Genomic DNA, 21,587 nt, shown 5'->3' on the forward strand with positions numbered 1-21,587 from the left:
CTCTTAGGCGGGAGCGGGTTTAGCTCCCCCCTTCCCGGCAGCGCTCCGTGCAGCCTCGCGACACGCTCCTCTCTCACGCTGGGACCGCTGGCTTTCCGTCCCCAGCCTTGAGCCCTGAGAAACGCTGCTTCCCAGGTGGGACGAAAACTCCCTGGGAGTCCGCGGGCAAAAGCAGCAGCTGTCTGGTCCCCGTGGATCGGGGGACAGGGCTGCAAAACTCAGCCATGATCCACAGAGGCTGAACTTGTCTGGAGCTAAGGAAGTTGTGATAATGGTGGTCACAGCTCCAAAACTGGCTCTGGAGAGCAAGCGTTGCTTTGGGTTTGGGGTTTTTTTTTTTTGAGAAAATGGGCCTGAGCAGTTGAGACAGCCTGTGCTAGGAGCTAACCTTCCTAAATGAAAAACCACTTCTTTTATTCCTGATGTCTTGCAACAGTGTTCCTCGGCATTTTTAGCCTGTGTTCCCCCATGGAGAGTCCTTCCCCTTTGCAGCTCCAGACCGCTTCGTAGCCTTTGAAGCCTAATTTCATACTTACTGCTTTTCCCCCAAAATGCAGCCAGTTACGGAGCTGATCACACCAAGCTGCATCGGGTTTGCAGCTCACTCTGCACATCCGAAGAGGGGAGAAGAGGTCTGTGCCCCTGAGAAACAACCTCTTCTCTCTGGGTGCCTGGGACGTGCCTGGCTGCATCTCTGAAATACTCCAGAGGAGTCCTGGGTATCTCCAGGAGGGTTTAGATGTTGTTTGTCTCTTCCAAAGCCCCACACCGTGGCCCCACATGGATGGGTTAATCCACAGGGAGATTAGTGGCTGAGTTTTATCTTCATCCACCCCAGTCCTCATCCCCAGTCTGCTCAGATGAGTCAGTCTGGGAGACCCGGCAAGGCTGTGCCAGCTGAGCCCTGTGCCCACTCACTTCACAGATGAAGAAGTCTGGCCCACGCGCCTGCCTGCTCTGCGATCCCCTGTTTTAGGGGGTGAGGTTTGCTGAAGGCGGGCGGGGAGATGCTCCAGATGTCTGAGAAAACGTGGCTCTTCCTGCAGCCGGGGAAACCCAGGTCATAGGACGGTGGGTGTCTGAGGGTTCGTGCCCCTTGGGAGGGGAGGACGTGTGTCCCTCCCTCCTGCGAGGCCACCCCGAGGTGGCACCAAGCCCTCGAATGTCTCCTCATGGCGGGAGGAGGAGGGAGAGGGGCAGAGGGGGGTGCCCTCCCTGTCTCCCCAGGCGTGTGGCCGGGCCCGCTCCTGCCCTGCCCGCGCTCCCGCGTCGCTCCCCCTCGATTTGGGATTTGGCTCACCAGGACCATCTGTTCCTTTCGGCCCGTTGCCATGGCGACGGGGTGGCTTGAGATGGGGTTTCACCAGCAGCGGCCGGGGAGGCTGGGAAAAAAAATCCAGGCAGGGAAAAGTCTGTTGTTTTGTTTTTTTTTCTTCCTGGGCGGAAATGAAGGGGAGAGGGAGGGATCCTCCCGCGTAGGCTTCGTCCCTTCCTGTCCCTTCCTTCCTCCCCGTGCCCCCGCACGGCTGTCCCGTCCCCAGGCTCCTCCTGCTCGTCCCCCTTTCCCTTCCCATCTCACCCTTTCCCTCCAGTTTGAGTCTCCCCATGCAGGATGGGCTGCGACTGTGCTGGTGTGTGCTGGGGGGTGTCCTGCCTCCCCCCGCCATGCCAGCGGGCAGTGAGCCCGGGGGAGAAGCCGTTGTACCCCTCCAAACCGTGCCTGTGGCTGTGTCCCACCACTTGCCCACTTTCTGCCTGGGCTGGGGGTTCTCAGTCCAGCAGTAGCCCAGCCTGAAGTCGCCCATCCACATTGGTGGGTGGCTTGGTGTGTGCTCGCGCTCAGCCCAGACAGTGGGAGCAAGATTTTGGGTTCCTGCTTGCTGGCCCGTGGTCGGGCCCCTCCTCTCCCGATGCAAAACTTGTGGTTGCATGGGAACACGTTGGCTGGTGGGCAAGTGCGGGCTGGCAAGCGGGCTGAGAGCCGCTGCTGGCGGTGTAGACACAACCTGGCCTCCCGCTCTGCCTCGGCCCCACCTGAGCCCAGGCTGTGCAGGGAAACTGGGCAGATCCCCTCACCCTGCCCGTGGACTGTGACAAGTCGCTTGTCAGACCAAGTTACGCCCGGTCTTTCTTTGTAAATAAGCCTGGAATAGCGAGTAAACCAGGTGAAAATGGTGCCCTCCTGTTTGCGCGCATTTGCCTGTGTCTGGGTGTGTGTCGGTGGATTTCAAGTGGAAACGGCTTTAAAAAAAAAAAAGAAAACAGAAGAGCAGAAGAGGAAACAAGTAACTATCTGCTTGTAGACAGTAAGATCTTGCTTAATGTGTAACTGATGAAGATGAAACGAACGCAGAGTGACAGTTTGACAGAAAGACAGACATGTTTTTGTGCTAGTTTAGCATCCTGATGGAAAGATAATTCAGGTTGCGAAGGACCTCAGGAGGTCATCTGCCTACCTGCTGAAGTGGATGGGTGTGCTAAACGCCCTCTGTCAAGAGCTCAGTACCCCTTCGCCTGGCAGCAGACACACCAGAAGGCCACCCTTGGTGGCCGGGCTTTGCAGGGCCATGGCACGCAGGAGCTGCGGGGCCGAGCCCAGGGCGGTTCCTACGCGCTGAGCACAAACTGATGGTCGGGGGCTGTGAGCAGCTCAGCAGGCAGCGAGCACGCTGGGGAAAGCCTAAACAGCAGAGCTCCTTTTGGGTACAATACTTGCTGGAAAGGCAGTCTGGGGTTTTTGATGATGAGGCTTTTTGTTTGTTTCTACTAAATCTAGGGAAACGTGATCGATGAGGCGAGTTATCACTGTATACCTTTGTGTTGGAGTCCTGCTGTGCTGGCTGCAGTCCCAGGCGGGAGATTTTCTCATCTCTGGCTTTACCCCCGCACCGGACATGTCTCTGGACATGTCTGCTCCCAGGGCAGTAAGGCAATAGGAGGCATTTTGGGCCAGGGCTGTGTCTGCTGCCTTGACAATAAGTCTTGGTTTCCCACTGCGAGCTGTGGGAAAGGGAGTATCAGACCCCCGGGGCTTCACTGACCTGTTCTGGGAGCTGCGAGAAGAAACCAGGGGCTTGTGTGGCCCTTGTGAGTGCAGAGATGGCTTAAAGTCACCTTTCTCTTCCCCTTGGATCCCAGATCTGAGTGCAGCAGGACTGAATGTCACCTGTTCCCTTGTGACTAGCGATTTACAAGCGCTCATCCTGCTTCTTGTTTGCAGAGCAAATGCCCTTTTCCTGTTGGCTCTGCCCTCCCTGCAGTGGGGAATCAGCATATTCCGGTCTTGAAGCTTCTCCCAGATTTATGAGCTTGCTCCTCACCTTGAGAATAAGGCTCCCTTGCCCTGAGAAAGCTTTGAAACCCAAACCACCAATTGCTGACTTAAGCAAACACCATTGATCCTCCAGCAAGTAAAAAAATTTTTTTTTTCTTTTTAGGACACGGGTTGTTGAGATTTTGTTGTTCTCCCTGTTATTTCTCTTTTTCTCTGGAGACATGAGTCCCTAACGGTTCTGAGCAAAATCAATGTGATTTGAAAAGAACTCATCGATAACACTTATGGGGGATACTGCCTCCTTGCCAGAGACTGACAAAAACCCCACAAAAAAAGCTCCTCTCAGTTTCCTCTCCCCTGGAAAAGCAAGGTTCTTTAATTGCCTTTTAATCTGGGGAAGACGAGAGCTGTTTGCATTGAATTGGTAATAGGGGATAATATCTTACCCTGAGTGATGGGTTATTTGATCTCTGTGCGTCAGAAACCTGAGCATATGTCTGTGAAAACAGGCTGGGATGGGGGGGGGGATACCAGGGCTGGCTCAGGGCCCAAATAGGAGCACAGCTGCTTTTTTATTTCAAATAATAATTAGCAATAAGATGAGGAACAATCACCTTTTGTCCTGTTGCTCCAAGACATCCAATGATATTAGGAAGCCCAGGGAAAAGCCTTCAAAGCCGTGCATGGGGCATAGGGGGGGTGTTAGCACTACCCAAAGCCCAGGCAACGCTGTAGGCTGCCCCACCTCAGCCTGGCTTTAGCCTCCGGCCATCGAAGGCTGCAGATACCTGCCCGAGCAGAGGCACAGCGCGGAGGGCAGCTCCGCTCCTTGCAGCACTTGAACTTGAAGCACGTGAGGAGCCCTAAGGAGAGGCGGCTGCGTGAGCGTGTCGGTGTGGGGCAGGTGCGGGGTGTACAGGGGTGAGCAGACCTGCACCCGCTGCCCCCCAGCACGCTGCTGGCCGGGCAGTTTGGAAACATCCCTCATGTCCACGCTACGGCCCTTCTGCCCGGGCAGGAGGAGGAGGAGGCAAGGCGAGGGGCGTACCGTCCAGAGAAATGTGCAATCGTTTCTTTTAAACAGACAAATTGTCACGCTGTGGTCAGGTGTTTCGTAGGGCCGCAAGAAACGGGCAGGTTTGGCGTGGGGACATTGTGTTGACCTTGGCTGCCACCAGTGCCCTGCACTTGTGCCCCTGCACAGGGCCAAACACTGCAGCACCTCTGGTGCTCCGCTGGCCGAGCGCTGCCGCGGCGTCTTGTGCCTCTTGCACGCACTCGCCTCCTTCTGTGTCTCTAAATGTCAGTCCCGGTCCCAAACGGGGCTTTGAAAAGATGATGAAAGGAGGATAAATCAGGCAGTCACCAGCTTACCCTCCCGATGTGATATTAGCTCCGCAGGCATCGCAGAGGTTTGGTGGTGAGATCCAGAGTGGAGCTCACTGACGTCAGTCTCCTCTGGACTGAGCCTGGAGTCGGTTCACGGGGCGATGCAGGGGGGGGGCAGTGGGTGCTGGGAGGCGTGGGGGGGCTTAGGGGAGCCCCTGAGCGCTGAGCCCAGTGAAACGTGCTCCTAAATGCCTCCTGGCTTCAAGCTGACTCAAGCACACATGGGAAACTTGTTGCTGTGGATGACACCGTTCATTCCTGGCTGGTTTTGTTTGTTTTGTTTCTTGCTGCAGCTGCCTTTGGAGCAATAAATAGCTGTGGATCTTGCTTGTGGTCTGTGCAGAGCAGTTAATATTTAATCAGAGGTCTGAAGCTGGATTTGTTTGGTTGGCAAAACATAAAAATTGCTTTTTCTGGTTTTAGAGCAAGGCAGATAGGGCCAGACTTTCAAAAAAGCTCAGGGTCAGCTTTTAAATTAGTCAGTTATTTTAAGATTGTGGCACACTGGTCAGTGACAGGTTTTCTAAACACCTCAGCTCCCAGCGAACCACCCTAATAAATGCCAAAGCATCTGAAATGACTGGCACCCAGCATGCCCCGGGTGTGAAATATTATTTATAGAACAAGTCCTGCTGACACATGCTAGCAAAGTGTTATCTGCACCCACTCCCCCTTCTCCTGTTCCTTCTTGGGGTTCCTCCAGGTCTGTTGACTTGGTTGGATTCTGCTCCCCAGGACACAGGTAGGAGACAAGAGGGACATCCTGCAGCAGCAGCAGCTCCCTTTCTTAGGAGGTATTAGGAATCCAGGCCCTTTACAAGTGTTAAGTGTAGAAACCCTGCTGCAAACTCCTAAGGGAGAAAAGTTGAGCTTTGATTCCCTCTTTAGCAGTTCTTGCTGCCTACAGAAACGTTGCTGGCAGGTATCTACAGTTGGACTCCGTGGACAGGCTGTGTGGAGCATTGCTCCACTCCCCTTCTTCTGACTCCTTCAGGCCAAGGGCAGAGAACAGAAGAGGCTCACAGGCTTTTGAGGGGGCTCTTGCCAAACAGGAGAGTGGCAGCTGTAACATTTAGAGAGAAGCATCCGGGAATGCTCCTTGTCCCAAGCCCTGAACCTACTGGAGTTGGAGGCAGGATACTGCTCACCAGCTGCTCTGCAGCATCCTGCCTCTCCTGGTCCCCGTGAAATTTTATTGCCCCTTTTGTCCTTTCATTTGGGAAATGCACCCCAGCCTTAGAACTTTGCTGCTCCCCCACTTCACCTCAGAGTACACGGTCTCTTGCCAGGGAGATAGGAGTGCAGCCTGCCCGTACTCAGAGCCAGACCCCACAGGACTGTGTTGTCAGAGAGCTCAGGCCCCGCTTGATGGATCCTGTCCCTCTGCAGCGCACAGCTCCTGCGTGGGATCCCAATTGCTCCCACTTGCAACATTTCTATGTTGACTTTGGATTGCTGTAGGAATTTGGCAGTCTGTGGGGTTCTCCAGTATATTTTGCAGTGCCAGGTCTCTGGATTATTATCCCTTGAGACTAAGCAGTGGGATGGCCACGACTTACCCAGCTGGTGTTTTCGCTGTGTAGGAGGGCACGGTTTATTTGTGAGAAGGACCAAGCACCAGCATGTCAGCTCTGTTGCCTGATGCTCGGAACATTGTGCCTGCTGAAAAACAGCGATGGTATTAGGTCACGGAGTCCAGCGGTCCACCTCCAGGGGCCAGTGCCTTGTCAGGTCTTGTTTCTGAGGGCGCAGGGTTTGGTGTGCTGACCTGTCAGTGGACAGTTATGCAAAGGGTAGAGACCTTGGTTCTGACCCCGTTGATCAGAACACTCCCTGCTGGGGCTGTAGCACAGGGTTTGACTGAAGTGTAGCTGCTGCCTCTGTGAGCGGCCTGTGGGACAGATCTTTTCTGATCTCACCTCGGCACTGCCACATCTGCCGCTGGAGCGGGGTGGTCAGTGCAGGGTGCTGGAGGGTGATGGGCAGTGCAGGGTGCTGGAGGGGTGATGGGCAGTGCAGGGTGCTCTAGGGGTGATGGGCAGTGCAGGGTGCTGGAGGGGTGATGGTCAGTGCAGGGTGCTCTAGGGGTGATGGTCAGTGCAGGGTGCTGTAGGGGTGATGGTCAGTGCAGGGTGCTGTAGGTCAGTGCAGGGTGCTGGAGGGGGGTGGTCAGTGCAGGATGTGTCCCGCAGCCCTTTCTGCACACACGCCCGGGGCTGCGGGGTTGCAGGATGGGGTTAATGCTCTGCCGAGGCATCCTTTGTTCTGGGCAGGCTGCTGAGGTTTGGAAATGGAGTGCTAAGAAGTGAACACCACAAAATATATACGTCCGCACTTTATGATGCTGATTTTCAGTTTCAACAGCTGTTCCATTTGGAACGGATGAACATGTACTCCGGCTTAGTAGGAGTCAATTAAAAATAAACCGAGGGAGAAGGATTGGTGTTGGAGCCCAGCGACGCTCATCGGCCATAAAAGTTGCATCCTTTCAAGCCTGGGTTTTCACTCCAATTTGCCACAGGCGGCAGGATCTAACTCGGGGCCCTCATTACCATAGAAATGCTGTCGGTTGCTCTCAGTCCCTGGCCCCAGGGCTTTGTTCCTGCTCATGGCAGGAGCGGGGATAAACCCTCCTCCGCGGCCGGGGGCTCCTGCGGGGTGGCACTGCTGGCCGGGGCGGGGGGGCTGCGGGGCTTGGGCTGCCCGGGGGATCAGACATCTGCAGGGAGGGGCTGCTGCCCGCTTTTGTTGTTGCTTTTTTTTTTGCCTTATGTGGCCAGAATATGGTTGCGGCCATCCTTGGGTTTGTGGGTTGGTTGGGGTTTTTTTTTTTGCCTTTTTTTCCTTCAGCTTCCCCAAAGCGACGAGGGAAGAAAAATTGGGGCTTAGCGCTGGGTCCGCAGCGGTGAGCATCCCGCTGCCTGGGCACGCAGCAGAGGAACGCTCTGAGCGGCAGAGTTTGATTATAGATAGGACTCCTCTAATGTCCCTGCTCTTACTCCAGCTCTGACCACATCTTTTTTGGCAAGAAACCTCGTGTCTTACTGCCTGTGTTTTGGCCAGCAAGAAACTGCAAGCCAGGTAGGGAAGTACGGGGTCATTCAGAGTATGTAAGATGGGGTGTATGCCTTCCTAATGGAAAGGACCTGATGGCCCACAGCAGGATCTTAAATTTCTTCCCCTCCCTACTACTGCTAAATACTCCTTTCTTTGCCGAGATGGGAAACATCCACAGCTCTTTGCAGCATCAGACTGTCACTGCCTCCTCCCCTGCAAGAAATACATCTGGGTTACCACTGCCTCTGTCTCACAGACTGGCCGTTCAGGGGGGCAGGAGGGGGTGGGAGGGAGAAGAGGCCAAGCATCATTTTACAAAGGCTGGATTGAGCATTGGGCCAAAATGCCTCATCTTTAAGTGATGAGTCAGAAATCCAATCCGCAGGCAGTGTCGGTTTGCACAGAGGGGTGGTTTGCGGAGGGAGAAGAAAAAAGACAAGTGCTTTGCTTAGAAATTTGGGCAAGAGCTAGTACTGCCAAGGAGGCTCGGGAGGAGAAGATAGGTTCAGCTGACGTTCCCGTTGTGCTTGTGGTTTGGGTTGTCCGGGTTAAGACCCGTTAAGGAGGCCAGCCAGAGCTTCGTAAGTCATTTCTGGAAAGAACAGGCTGTCGTGAAATGGGGCCTCCAGCTAGGCAGCCCCTTTCGAAAATGTAGGCCAAGGTCTCTTGAACAAGTGTTTTGAGCAGTTGTTGGGTAAGATGCCGAAAGAGCAAAGCCCTCTCTCTAGTCCAGGTCGGTGAGAAAGGCTTGATTTTACTGAGGATAAGCTCCTGCAAGACCCTGCCTTGCCATCAAGCGGGAATACGGAGCTAATCATCCAGACTCCTCCCCGTCCACGGAACTCAATAGGCACTTTCAGACTAAGATTCATCCAGCCCAAGGTAGATCTCTTACTCACACGAGGTGAATTATGCGGTAGAAATTTCTCTTCATTGACTCCGCAGTTAGTGCAGACAGCCGGCTAAGACGAAGGTGGCTGCCCGGTGCAGCGTGAGCTGTTTTTCCACGAGGGGGGCTGCTTGTTGTGCAGGCAGGGTTTCTGCTCCTCTCACCTTTCTGCCACTGCAACTTTAGGAGCCATTTCAGAACCTTGGCGTCGTTTTCTGGAGATGCTAAACGGCTTTACGGAGTGGAAGATGGCCGCTTTCTTGGAGCCTCCTCGAAGCCCTTCTCCGCTTCTCTCAATCACTCCTTGTGCCTTCTTCCAACGTTTTTAGTTGTGTGTTTGTGTGACAGGAAAACACAGGGATGGGAAATTGAATCTGGAGAATAAATGAGAGATTTATTGATTTATTAATATGACAGAACTAATTACTGTCTCTCTCCCAAGATTCATCTCCTTGCCTGGGTTCCCACATGCCAGTGACTCGGTCCCAAGAGTCGCATTACCACAACAGCAAGGCTGAGAAGAGCCTCCTGAGGGGAACGAAGAACAAAACACACAGCCTGGGCACACAGGGCACAGCGACATCCCCAGCACTCAGGCTGGGTGTGCACAGAAAGCTGAGGATAAGACAGAGCAGGAGTGACTGGCCAGAAGCTGAGCCATCGCCTGCCTTACAGCTGCCCGTGCTCACTGGGGTAATTCCCAGGGCTGTCCTTCCTCTGGGACAGAAGCTGAGGTTTCGCAGAGGACAACCCAAGCCAAGTGATCTGGCTGCAAACTGGTGTCCGCACTGCAGGAGTTACTCTCCATTCATCTAAAGCAGAGGTTGACTCTCAAAGCTGAAGTCTCCTGAGCGCGCCTGGCAACAGCCTATGCAGTATTTTCAGCTGCTGAGAGGCCTTGCACTCCTGCTTGCTCTTCTGCTTCTGTTCACGTGTTATTTAGCACCAGTATGGGCAGAACCCTGCAGTCCCGTGGGATGCCAAAACATGCTGATTAATCCCCCTGGCTTCAGCCCCTGGCAGGCATAAAAAAAAAAAAAAAAAAAAAAAAAAAAGCCATTTGTCCTCAATGTGTGCATTGAAAAATTCGTGGTTCGTTTTATTCTTCATCTCCTTCAGCGGATCAAAGCCTGGGACTCCACTTAAAACCTATTTGAGCAAGGGTTCAAAGGTTTCACAGTGTCTTGGTGAGGTTTCATAGGCTGAGTGTTCAGTCAGTGACTTCTCTGCATCCCTCAAGATCTTTTTGGTAAAAACCAAGTGCAGTGGGTCGAGATCAGTTTTCAAACAAGCTCTCCCCCCATACTGCAGGGACCCTTGGGCCTGATCCTTCCCCGGCAGGCAGTAGCAAACAAGGACAGCGTGGGCTCTTGGCTGCGTGGCGGCTAGTCCCTGGATGTCTTTGCGTTCATGTTTATTAAGTGCAGATGTTTGAAGGCGGGGTTGGCAGGGAAAAGTTTCTGCAGTGAGACGGGGTCAAGTGAGCCTCCTCAGCTCTCCCCTCGCCACACACCCGGCTCCCTGTGCGCCATTGCTGAGTTTTGCTGCTCTGAATGTGTCAGGTTGCTCTTGCTGGCAGAGAAGGACAATGCTGTTGTGTGCATAGGTGCCAGAAGGGCAGAGCAAAAGACAGTGGAGGGTGGGGGGGGAGAAACAGAAAAAAAGAGATAGAAAGTGCAAGTCAGGTGCATTTGTGCGTGTTTTGGAGCCTGCCGCTCTGCTCCCCTTCCTCCTGGGAAGGCAGAGCTGAGAGACGACGGAAGGGGAGCTTCGCAGCCAGCTCTGTGCCGGCTGCCCTTGACACGCCAGAGGGAAATCACCGCGCTGGCAGGGACCCCAAGGCAAGCAGTTCCAGCACAGCTTGCCTCCCCCGCACGCCATCCCCCAGGAGCAGGCAGGGATGCTGCCAGCAGGCCCTGGCACCGCAGCGATGCTGAGCAGCTCCAAAGCGGGCCCCGGGCTTCCCTTGGTGCTGTACAGCCCTGGCTGAGGGTGTGCTGGAGCTCGGGACCCTGCTGCTGGCTCCCTGAAACAGCTGGAGGCGAGCAGGGACCTCTGCTTCTTGGTACATCAGCTTCCACACAGGTTGAAGTTCGCAAACAGGAGTCCAGCACCTCCTCCGTTTGTGTCAGGATCGCCCGGCTCTGCGGATGCGGATACTGCCCAGCATCTCCTTCATGGCAGACATTTGTTTGCAGGAGGCAGTGTCTGGTGGTAATGGGACAATTCTTAATGCTTGTGTGTGATCACAGCTATGGTTGTCGGCGGGGATTGCTCACCAAGTCACCCTGCACAGCAGTCCGCATCCCAGCAGGGTGGTGTGAGCTGTAGAAGGTTTTTGGAGTCTTTCCTTCAAGGGATATAAAATATCCCAGTTGCTATCAGGCACCAGGATTTGAGCCAGGGACTGGCTCTGGACCTTGGTACTGCCTTTCAGCCAAGAGAAGGTGCTTGGTGTTAGCAGTAGGAAAGAATAGACAGTAAGTAACATGCCTTGAAGGGGCAGTGCTTCCCTGGCATGGCAAACCATGATCAGCTCCTGCTCTGAAGCCCAAGGGCTGAAACTGTCTGTGTTCTCCTCCCGAGCTGTGGCTAAAGGGCCCCACGGGTGACCTGCCTTGAGGGACAGGAGGAGAGGGAGGGCACTCGTCGGAGGGCACCTTAGGAAGAGGCTGAGACCCAGCAGTTATGGCAGGAGCCACTTCCAGCCTCCCTCCTCCCTCCTTGGCCAGGCTGGGCAGCAGGAGGGCAGAGCAGGGCCCTAGGACGTGCTGGGGGAGCCGCCCTGGGGAGGGAAGCTCTCAGTTCCTGGGGGTGCAGGGGATGAGCTGGACGTGGCCCCTGGGAACGATGCACTATTTGCATTCTGCCCAGAGCCAGAGGGGAAGCTTATCTGTGACTGATAATAGTGCCTGTGATGATAAGAGTGTTGGCCAGCTCTGCCAAATCTGCCAAATCACCCCCTTCCTCGCTTGAGGGGTGCCTCTGTGGAGGGGTCCCCTCCCCATGTGGCCTGCACTAGTCCTGTGGGGCACCTGGTACAGTGAAGGTGCCTCCCGCTGCCTCCAGCCCAAGGCAGCTCCTGCACAAACCAGGTCAGGCCAGGAAGCACTTGGCCCCACTCTCCTCCGGCTCTGCCCAGCTGCTTCGGGCTGAGCTGTGTCTCTAGGAAGGTTTCTCATTTATGGGTTGGGTTTCTCTTTTGGCTGCTTTGTTTACAAGAGAGTAAGTGACACAATCAGGCGGCCTGATCTTAAGTGTTGGAAGGGAGGAGAGGGTTGATCGAGATCTTCGTGGCTGCTGCGCTCAGCTTAAGCCATTCCCAGGATCAGGGTCTGTAGGGATCAGCCTTGGTAGAGAGACTGAGACCCTGCTCTGCTTGCAGGGAGGGGAGTTCTTGTGGGAGCACGATCGACGCCAGCATCATGCTACCACGGTAGTCTGATTGCTTTCCAAGCCCTTTCTCCCCACAGCAGTGCCATGCTTTCATGCTTTTCCAAGGCCGATGGCTGTGGACAGACACAAGGCAGCCTGTAACCTTCTCCCCTCCTGTTCTCTGTGCATTCGTGCTGCCTTCCTCCTTGTCCAATGTTTCTGGGTGATGCCCCTTCCTGTGCGGCTCCTGGCGCTCTGCCTCTGCGCGTATCTCCCGGCTAGCGTTCCTGTTTGCTCAGTTGTGCCATGGTTGGCGGGATAAAGCAGAGGGAACAGGCGCACTCCCTGCCCACCTGCGCCTGCCGGCACCTGACGAGCTGCTGCGGTAGCCACGGCCGAACGTGGGATGGAGAAGGCAGGTAGGGAGCGAGCGTGGGAGAGAAGGGCCTATGTATGAAATATTCCAAGTAGGGAAAATTGGCATGTTTGCTAATGCTATAAAGAAGGAGGCAGCCTTTTCTCAAGCCCTGGGGCAGACAGGTAGGCAATAAAGGAGAAAAAAAACACTAGAAATGAGATCCGCCAAGCTGACGGCCCAAGCAAGCTGAAACCTGCCTGGTGAGGAGGCTTGTTCCAGAGTGGGAAGGGGCAGATTCCCAGTCAGGACTGGCTCTTCGCAGTCCCTCTCTCATGGTAATGGAGCCCAAAGTTTCCAGCAAAAACTGAGCTTTCAATATCTGGAGGAGAACTCTGCCCCCAACCCTTAACCTTGACTTCAGGCTGCTCCAAGAAGCCTGTGAACCCAGTTTATACCCAGCAAGCCCAGCCCAACAATTTCTGTCTGCAAGTCACAACTCAGAGAGCTGATCTGGGTCCCATCTGAAGCCACGCTTGGGCTAATTTACAATGACAGTATAAAAGGAGGCTCATTCTAGCACCACGCCAGGACCTTTCATTTGTGCTCAACCATGGAGAGCCCACCAGAATGGGAATGAGAGAGGAAACCTTTTTGGTGGACCCTGCTGTGACAGCTGGGTTTTTCCGCTACAGAGGGCTCATGCAGTCCCAGATACCACCCCGCTACCCAGCTCTGCTGGTTCTTACCCTGGTTCACGTGCAACATTTGCAACTGTCCTCAATTCTCACACCAAAGCAGCTTTGTATAGCCAGCCCACCCTTGCTGAGGCTGGAGGAGGGGAGGACAATGTTTTTTTTTGCACTAAACCATCCCTTGTCATGAGGGCTGGGAACCAGAGCACATTCCTCAACAAGCCAGCACAGACCCCCCCTCTCCCACATGCCCACCTCTCCCTGCTTCGCACATCCTTGTGTTTATGGTGACCCTTGTCTGATGGGTCCCAAGCGACAGGGACTGATGGAGAGGGTCCTTCTGCTTTCCCGCTGACGTTTCTATCTAAAGCTGCGTTTCTGGGGCAGGTTGGAGCAGGCAGCCCAGTTTCTGGTTGGACAGGCTTTGTTTGTGCTTGGGAGAAATGGAGAGGTTGGCTGCAGCCCCAGCTGGGATGGGAGTTGCACGGCTGTGGCCTGGGAGAGAGGGGACATGTTGCAACTTGCTGCCCATTGCTCTCCCTCTCCCCGTTTCCCTCTCGGGGTTTTGAACTTTGGAGATGTCTTTCTGCGAAAAGGGGTGTGAAATGGTGCCAGAGGGGAGCACAGAAGGAAAAAGGGGAATGGCAGAAGCAGGTGATTCTGTCTTACAGGAGTAAACTTGCTGGAGTCTGAGCAGCGAGCGCCTGTTGAGGCTGTGCAGTTTGGACCAGCCATCCCCCCTGAGCTCCAGGCTCTCAAATTAAATGGCTTGTAGTCTCCTGTCCCCTTGGGGAATGTCACCCCAGTGGCATACCACTGGTAGCTCAGGCAGGGCCATGTGAACCCAGGAAGGTCCTCTGAGCCTCCAGGGCCCACACTCAGCTGGATCTCTGCCTCTGGGGTCTCGGCTCCAGTGGTGGAAGGCGGCCTCCCCCTTGCCCTGCTGCTGTACCCGCCGAGAGTGCTGTGCAGCTTCAGGTATTTCAGAGATGGCTGGACGTTCGATGGACAGCTTGCGAGAAAGGCAGAGGAGCATCGTAGGGTACCTTGAACTTGTGACCAGGGGACCTGGTTTCCCTCTATCACATCAATCAGCCATGAGACCGGGCAGTGCTCGTGTATGAGAAGGAATAGCATTGTTTCCCTTTCCCCACTTCTCTCTCTTCTGTTCAGCTCCTTCTCCATTTTAAATGTTATTTTTTCCCAACCCTCTCTCTTTTCATCCCTCTCCTCTCTCGACTATCCTTTTGTCTTTCCCTGTTTCACCCCCCCTTCCTACGTGTCTGCAGAATGCCTCTGCCCAGACACAACAGATGCTGAAGGGCAAGACTGGAACTACTCTAGATGCAATCTCCATTTTGCTCAAGGATCATTAATTACCTTGATGATTAAATACAATTAAGGATCCGTAAGACCTTTCTGTTATCAGAGCCTTTAGCAAGGGCAGCTTTTAGGAACCTTCACCAACAGTAAAACAAAAGGAGGAGATAGACCAGTAAATCAGGGAATCCCAATTAAAATCCATGCTTAGCTCATTAACCTAATTACACATTGTGTCGTGCTAGCCTCAGCTCCACTGAGGGGGAAGAGAGGCTGCAGTGGGGGCGGGCTGGTTACTCGTGTGCTAACCGTACTAGGTTGTTTATGTTAGATCTCTATTGTCTCTTTGGCTGAGGAAACGGTCTTTGTGGGGGATTTCTAGCTGGGCTGTGGAAGTTGAGAGGCATTTCTGGCAAGCCCTGGAAGGCAGCGTTCCTCTGTGTAATGCAGCATGTATTTCCTCTTCCCCGAAATGTCCTTTCTACACGCACCCTGCCCTGGATGCCGCTTGTCAGCTGGCACCTTCCCACACCCAATTCACCCTCATCCCTTGCCCTTGGAGAGGCACCAGCAGAGCTGGTGGAAGGAGGAGGAGGGCACCTGAATGGGATGATAATGGAGACGAGGAGGAGAGGAGCCCTTTGAGAAAGGGGAAAAGGGCAGGGCTTGGTGCTGAGCATGGAGAATCCTTCAGCCGAGGCTTCAGCAGGCTCCTCTGCTGCAGAGGCGAGGCTGAAGCCTGCCAGGCCTCTGTGACGTGGGGCTGGCTCTGCAGGGAGCCGCCTGCTCCAGTTATCTGCTGTGGCACCAGCCAGCCCCGTCCTTCCCTTCCTTCCCCTGCCTCACAGCACGGACACCGGGTTGCACAAAGGCTTCCCCTTCTCCCATCCTGGAGTCTCTGGGTCTCTGGGTCCGAGATCCTGCTCCCAAAGCCCGGCACAGCCCAGCAGGCAGAAGTCTGTCCCCCCCCAGGGGCTTATGCCAGTTGTTGGGGAGGGAGGTGGGATGTCTTGGGAGCACGGCTGTCCCGCTGAGAACAGGAGCGTTTGCAGACCCTGTCTCTGCTGAATCCAGGTGACTCATGGATCTGTGGTTTTTCCACACGAAAGTCTGAGGGCTGGATCCTGCGGTGTGCAGCTGCATCCAGCGTGCTTCGCTGCCTACGTGTCTGTGTTCAAAGGGACGGGGAGGAGGCGGCAGGTCCCAGCATGTCCTACCCATAACCAGTCGAATTTGGCAAAACAAGTCAGAGCTCGAAGAGGTCAGGGTGTGATTTCCCACGTGGCGGGGCAAGGGAAGCAGGAGCCAACTGGAGACCCCGAGTCCAGTGGGACCAAGCTGTGACTTTCCTAGTACCTGCCAACACGGAGGGAGAAGGGAAGGAGGCAAGGAGCCAAGAAGACACGCTCTGCTCAGCGGAGCAGCTCCCTGTGGGTCTGTGCTGCACAGCCATTGCCAGCTGGGAGGGGACAAGCTTTCTCTGGATCACTGGATTCCCTGGATCAGCAGGGCTTGACCTGCCCTACGGAGCACTTGGGAAGGAGGCAGGGGGGGTAGCAGAGAGGAGAGTTAGGCGTGCGCAGGAGTTTCGATAGAGGCACAGCACAGCTTGCCGAGCAATAAGCCACGTATGGGCTATTTGAGCTGATAGGGAACGCTGCCATAGCCTCAGGTGACTTCACACAGGGCCAGGGCAAACCCACTGGCAGACAAACGGCCGTCCCTGCGTTGGGAAGAGCTGCAGTTCGGCACTGGCTCCCATCTTAGTCTCTAGGGAAAGATCTGTTCCTTCCCTCTGCCCACATATAAACACACCCCAACACTGTTTTCTGTCAGATGGGTATGCTGCGGGCATGTGAGGAAGATGACAGGGATACGAGGGGACAGGAAGCCAAGGGGAACTATTGGGAGCTGGGTAGGGCGAGGTAGGTTGGGGACAGATGGACTCAAGATATACGCAGATGGAGCCCAGAGGTGCAAGCAACCTGTTGAGTGGGTGAGATAGGATCACGGCAGGGCGAGTCCCCTTGCACAGCTCAGTCCCACGTTCCCGCTTAGTCCTAGGCTGAGCCACGGTGAGGGTGTTTGGCCTGGCACCAATTTACTTGAGGACAGTGTGTATGAGAACAGCTGTTCAAAAACTTCCACAGCGGGTGCCAACCTGAACTGAGCCTGCAGAGGCAGCCAGGAGGCATAGAGGTGATCAGAATCCTTTGAACTTCAACAAAACAACAAATAGAAAACAGATTGGGAAGTTCAGGATGCAGCACTTCTGTTTTTTTTTTCCTCTCCTTTTTTTCTGATTAATTTGCCCTTACTTTGGAAAGAAAAAAATCCCACTCTCCTAACAACCTGTGTTTTGTCCGCTGCCTCTGGCCCAGCAGTGGCTGTTTTCTGGGAATGACACGTCCTGGAAGACACACTGATCTCCTGGAGCTCTAGGGCTCTGAGAAAGTAGAGTCTTCTTTTGCCATGATAGGAATGGAAAAGCAACAACTTCAAACCCTGCTGAAGTCCCCGTTCTTTAGATTTTTGCAGGGCGTGTTGTAATCCAGATGGGAGGTTTGCAGTTGCGCTGCTCTGGGACCACAGGCATTGCCCCAAACCAAACAACGGACTCCAGGGTACAGTAAAGAAGTTATCCCCTTTGCCTTAAAACCGTAGGCCAGCTCTCATGGAAGAATTTAATCTAGAAGAAGATCAGCAGGCAGCCTTCCTGAGACATCCCAGCCCCACTGGGGCAGGAGGGCTTGCTTTACACGTTGACTATTCTTTAGCTGGTGCTCTGCTTCCAGGTAATTAAAATGACTTAACCCTGCAGCCCAAACAGCTGCCTGCAGATAATTTGTCTTTATGCCCAAGGGACCTTTACCTCATTGTCTGCTCCAGAGAACCCCTTAAGTGCAAGGCATGTTTGGAGGGTACAAGGATTTCATTACACAGCAAGAAAGTGAAGTCAGAAACTCAAATACCTTTTTCTGGGATCAGGGCAGCAGAAAGAAAATAGGAGCGTGAGAGAAGAGAAAACACCAGATCCTAGGGATGTGAAAGAGCAGAGGATGCTACAGTGAGAGAATTTGGAGTCTGTTTCTCACTTGCACCAAGTATATCTGGAGTATTCCCAGAGCAAACAATGCAATTACTTTAGATTCACACGATGCCAGCGAGTTGTCAGACCTGAGGTTCAGACTCCCAAAGGGCCCTGTGCAGACTTGCATATAAGCTGTTACACTTTCCTAAGGGGTATGGAAGCTCCGAGAGAAAAGGCCACATTCACTTTTCTGAGAACAACTATAAACTTCCTTTTCCTTTTGGGCTTCCCGTTGCTTCCCTGCCTGAGCCCTTCACTTGAGGAGATCCACAGCAAAAAAAATTCCAGTCCTTCTCTTAGTGCTTGTTGAGCTTGTATAGCCCATGGGGTTGGAAATACCCTTGGGGATAAGGTCGGGCTGTCCTTTCAGGTTGCCTTCAGCCTTGCAAAGAGGCAGTTGTTTTCCATTTCAGGGGTGTTATTTCTGTCGGGTGGGATCTCTCCCGAGGAAGGTGTGCCTCTCCCCGAAATCAAGTCTCGTAATTTCCCGTTGAGACGCATCATTCGCATCCTCTTGTGCTCTGTTTCCTTCCTCTCACCGCCGGTGCGTTTTGCTGGGTCTGGGCACAGGGTGAATTCAGATGCAGAACCCCTCGCCTTGGTGTTCTTGCTCGGGTGATGCCAGGGTGGGCTGATCTGCTCGCCACGTTGTGGATCTGTTGAGAGTTCAAGTCCAGAGACCTATTCCCTATGACTGTTACGGTTTTGGTGCTGTGACAGCGTCAGAAACGGGAAGATTCTCAAATCTGGTGCTTTTCCAGACCTAGGAAGAAACTTAGCTTTTGGTTTAATTAATGATTCTGTCCTTCCATCCAACTTGTGGGTATGCTGGTAAGGCACCAGTCTGTGTCTTGCCGCAGTTACTGCCCTTAGCACAAGTCGAGTCCTTCACCAGAACGGCTGTACCATTTACCCAGTGCCTGAGCTTGCTTCTAACGAGCAGGTTAATCTGTTTCTGTGCTGCGTCAGGAGGACATGTCCTGCTCTGCTCTGTGTTCACACGAGGTGACAGCATGCCTGAAAACTGGCATTTCTCTCTGCCCACCTTTGCCTTCTCTCAGAGTTTCTACAGACAAGCCTCCGTTGCCAGACACAGCCCCTGAGACCTCTATCCTTAACTGCAGATTGACCCTTTGAACTCTAACCCCCACACTAATAGGAGTTAATGACATTTATCTACATACTTATCTTTCTTTTCCACTGCCTACTCCCTTACTCCCCACACTGAAGTATCTGGGTACCTGACTGCCAGTAACGGTTTGTGGCATCCAGGTGCCATTAACTCTTTTTCCATGATGAGAGAATGACTGTTCAAACAAATTAAGAAGCTCCCTTTAATCTCTTTTCCCCGTTTTCTTTTTTCTTCTTCTTTTTTTTTTTCTTCATTCATTTAATACCCATGTGGTTATTTCTGGAACTTTTTCTCCACTACTATTCTGGTCATTCTGTACAAAATTGGAGATGGGACTTTTTGTCCTCTTGTCTCTTGCTGTTAGCTATTTATGTCCTTCCATCCATCTTCTTAGGTAGTCAAGCATCCAGCTGTGCTATATCTGTCACCTTGGTACCTAAGCAACAAGTAAAGGTGTTTCTTAACAGCTGTTAGCTCGAGCAATGGCTGCTCTAGAGCAGAAGTGGCAAAGAAGTGACACTCAAGCTGCTCTGCAGCTTGTGAGCCACACAAGCCCAGCTGCCATGCCCAGAGGTGGTGAAGCACCAAGGGGAGCCCTGACCAGGTTTGTCCCATCCTTCCGTGGAGCATCAGGACCCCAGGGGAGTCGTCTTGCCTCCTTGAGAGTCATTCTGCACAGCTCCTCCATCCCTTGCTCCCTGATAGTCCTCAGCTGTTCTGGGACCCGGTGAAGAAAGTCCATCACATCTGACCCCCAAGTCTCCCCGCTTCTGCCTCCGCTGTTTTGGCTCCAGAGGCAGTTCCCCCCATCCTCGGGTGCTCCCCTGGTGCTGCGGGAGCGCTGACTGCGCGGTGCTGCGTGTGATGGGGCGGGCTGGGGAGGGGGGATGCTGGCTGGCATTGGGGCACCGCTGTGCAGGAGCGGGGGGCTCTCCGCGGCGTGTCGAGGAGCAGCTGTTGTGTGCAGTAGCCGAGCTCTCGGCCTCCTCACTCCGCAGGCAGGTGCTGAGAGATCTTGCCCAGTTGTTTGCAGCTTTCCGAGGGGAAAATATAAAAGTTCTGCTGGAAACGTGAAGGACCCTTTCTTTTCTTCATTTTTCCTCCCACCAGGGAGGCTGGCTGACATTTTTTGGGGAAGATTTGTCTTTAAAAATGTACAACGTTCTGCAGGAACTGTGTCCATATTGTCGCGTCTGCTAAAAAATGTAATAGTCTGGTTTGTGTTATCTCTCCCGCTTTCTTCCCCTCAGTCTGAAAAGAACATGAGTTCTCTTAAATAGCCTCCCATGAAGTTGTTAGCAAGTGGGAAGACACAAACAGCAGACGGAGGAGGAGGTGGGCACACCAGGCAGGTGGAGGGTGGGAGCAAATCCGTCTGTCTGGAAGGAGGAAGAGACGGAGCCCGGAGGGACCAGCGGCGGCTCGGGGGCACCCGGCAGAGTGGGGCCGTGGGGTCCCATCCTGGGCCACAGCACCCGGCGGGGTGGGGTGGCCTGGGGCCCCAGAGAGCTCCTAACCTGGGGCCGGGGTGGGCTGAGACTCTTGCAAAATGAGTCCAGATGGACCGGAGCTCAGAGTGGGCTGTGGAAAATGAAGGTGGGGAGATTCGCAGGCAGGCGGGAGGTGCTTGCGCTTTGGGTGTGAGCTCTGTTGGAAAGGTCAGCTGTGGAGATGACTAAAACGCAGAATGGGCTTGCAAGTGGGGATGTTGGGCGTTGCAGAATGAGCTTTCCCTTCTGCCTTGAAACAAACTGGTGTTTGGAAATTTCCACGGAAATGAAATTTCAAAAGAAAACTTTGGCCTGGCTTAATCCAAAATGTCCCATTGCATTACAACCAAAGCATTTAATTCTGGTGGCAGTTCTGGTCGGTGTTTACCATGTACCATTTAAAAGTTGTTCTACAGTAATTTAATAAGTCTTAAAATGAGAAAACCTTTTTTTTTTTTTTTTTTTTTTTTTTTTTTTTTTTTTTTTTAAATGGGAAAAACTAAAACACAAACCAACAAACGAAACAAAAAAAAAGGAAGCATTGAGTTCCAAGGCTAGCACAGACCATTTCAACTTTATCAGAAGGCTTTTCATCTTTTTAATTGAACTTTGCCAAAATCAGCACGTTCCAGCGGGTAGTTTTGGCTTGGACTAAATGGCACTTTCCATCAGAAGGGCATGCCATGTTGGAAAATTTTCCCCTAGCTCTTGGTTTTTTTTTTTCACATGCTTTCCATTTTTGTGGCAAACTTCGTCAGTCCCCAGTTTCAGCTAAGAGGAAGTCACCAGAGAGCAGTTGACCTCCTCCCGGTCTTGGTGACTCACTGGAGCCCTCCCCAGTGGCACAGGGGGAGATCCAGCCTGCTGCTCCATAGCCAGCCTCGAGCGTGGCTTACTGCTACGAAGGAAGGAAACTGCTGAGGCAGTTTCAACAGAAGTCAATGAAATAACTATGAAAGTCAATAAAACATGTCAATTAAGGCCAACTGAGCTATTTAACCCTCCGTCTCTGGGCCTGGTTTCTCCAGCATGAGGCTGGAAATGGGATGTTGACTCCCGGCTTGCTCCATCCTGTCGACTGTTAATAGATATTTATGGGGAACTGATTGCTTTTTGGTTCTGGCTTGTCTCTCGTGAGTCTAGACTTCGGGAACAGTTTGGTTTAGAGCAAATATATGATTCAAGCCTGCCATAGGGTTTCAGACCTGTCACAGTAGTTGGTATCCCATCCCTCCTGCTCAGGCATCTCCAGATTGGGGAAAAAAAAAAGTGAAACATGCTGAGAGAGGCCCCAAAGCCCAGCCCAAAGAGCAGCAACCCAGTGTAGATGCTTGGTGATGCATCCGTAGGGTGAAACACAGCTGAAGTGCCTCCCAGGATGTGTATATCTTTGTACCTGGGTAGAAGAGGCCCAGTGAGTCACTCAGCAGAGTGTGTCATTCCACCTCCTGAGTTCCCCTGAGTGTTGTATCACAATCCAGCTCCTCCCTGGGGCTACCTGGAAGCACAAAGCCACTTTG

The 21,587-nt window shown here is 53.4% G+C and overlaps 1 protein-coding gene across 1 annotated transcript in view; it reads left to right on the plus strand.

Moving 5' to 3' along the window:
• The first annotated feature begins 12,433 nt into the window (after positions 1 to 12,433).
• The window catches only part of NECTIN1 (nectin cell adhesion molecule 1), a 74,295-nt gene continuing 65,141 nt past the window's right edge, over positions 12,434 to 21,587 (plus strand). The window contains exon 1 of the mRNA XM_026863584.1: positions 12,434 to 12,524. Coding sequence (XP_026719385.1) covers positions 12,434 to 12,524 — 91 coding nt within the window. The remainder of the gene's footprint in view (positions 12,525 to 21,587) is intronic.

Source organism: Athene cunicularia, assembly GCF_003259725.1.
Source record: "Athene cunicularia isolate RWA chromosome 24 unlocalized genomic scaffold, athCun1 chr24_part1, whole genome shotgun sequence".
In the NCBI taxonomy this organism is placed as follows: domain Eukaryota; kingdom Metazoa; phylum Chordata; class Aves; order Strigiformes; family Strigidae; genus Athene; species Athene cunicularia.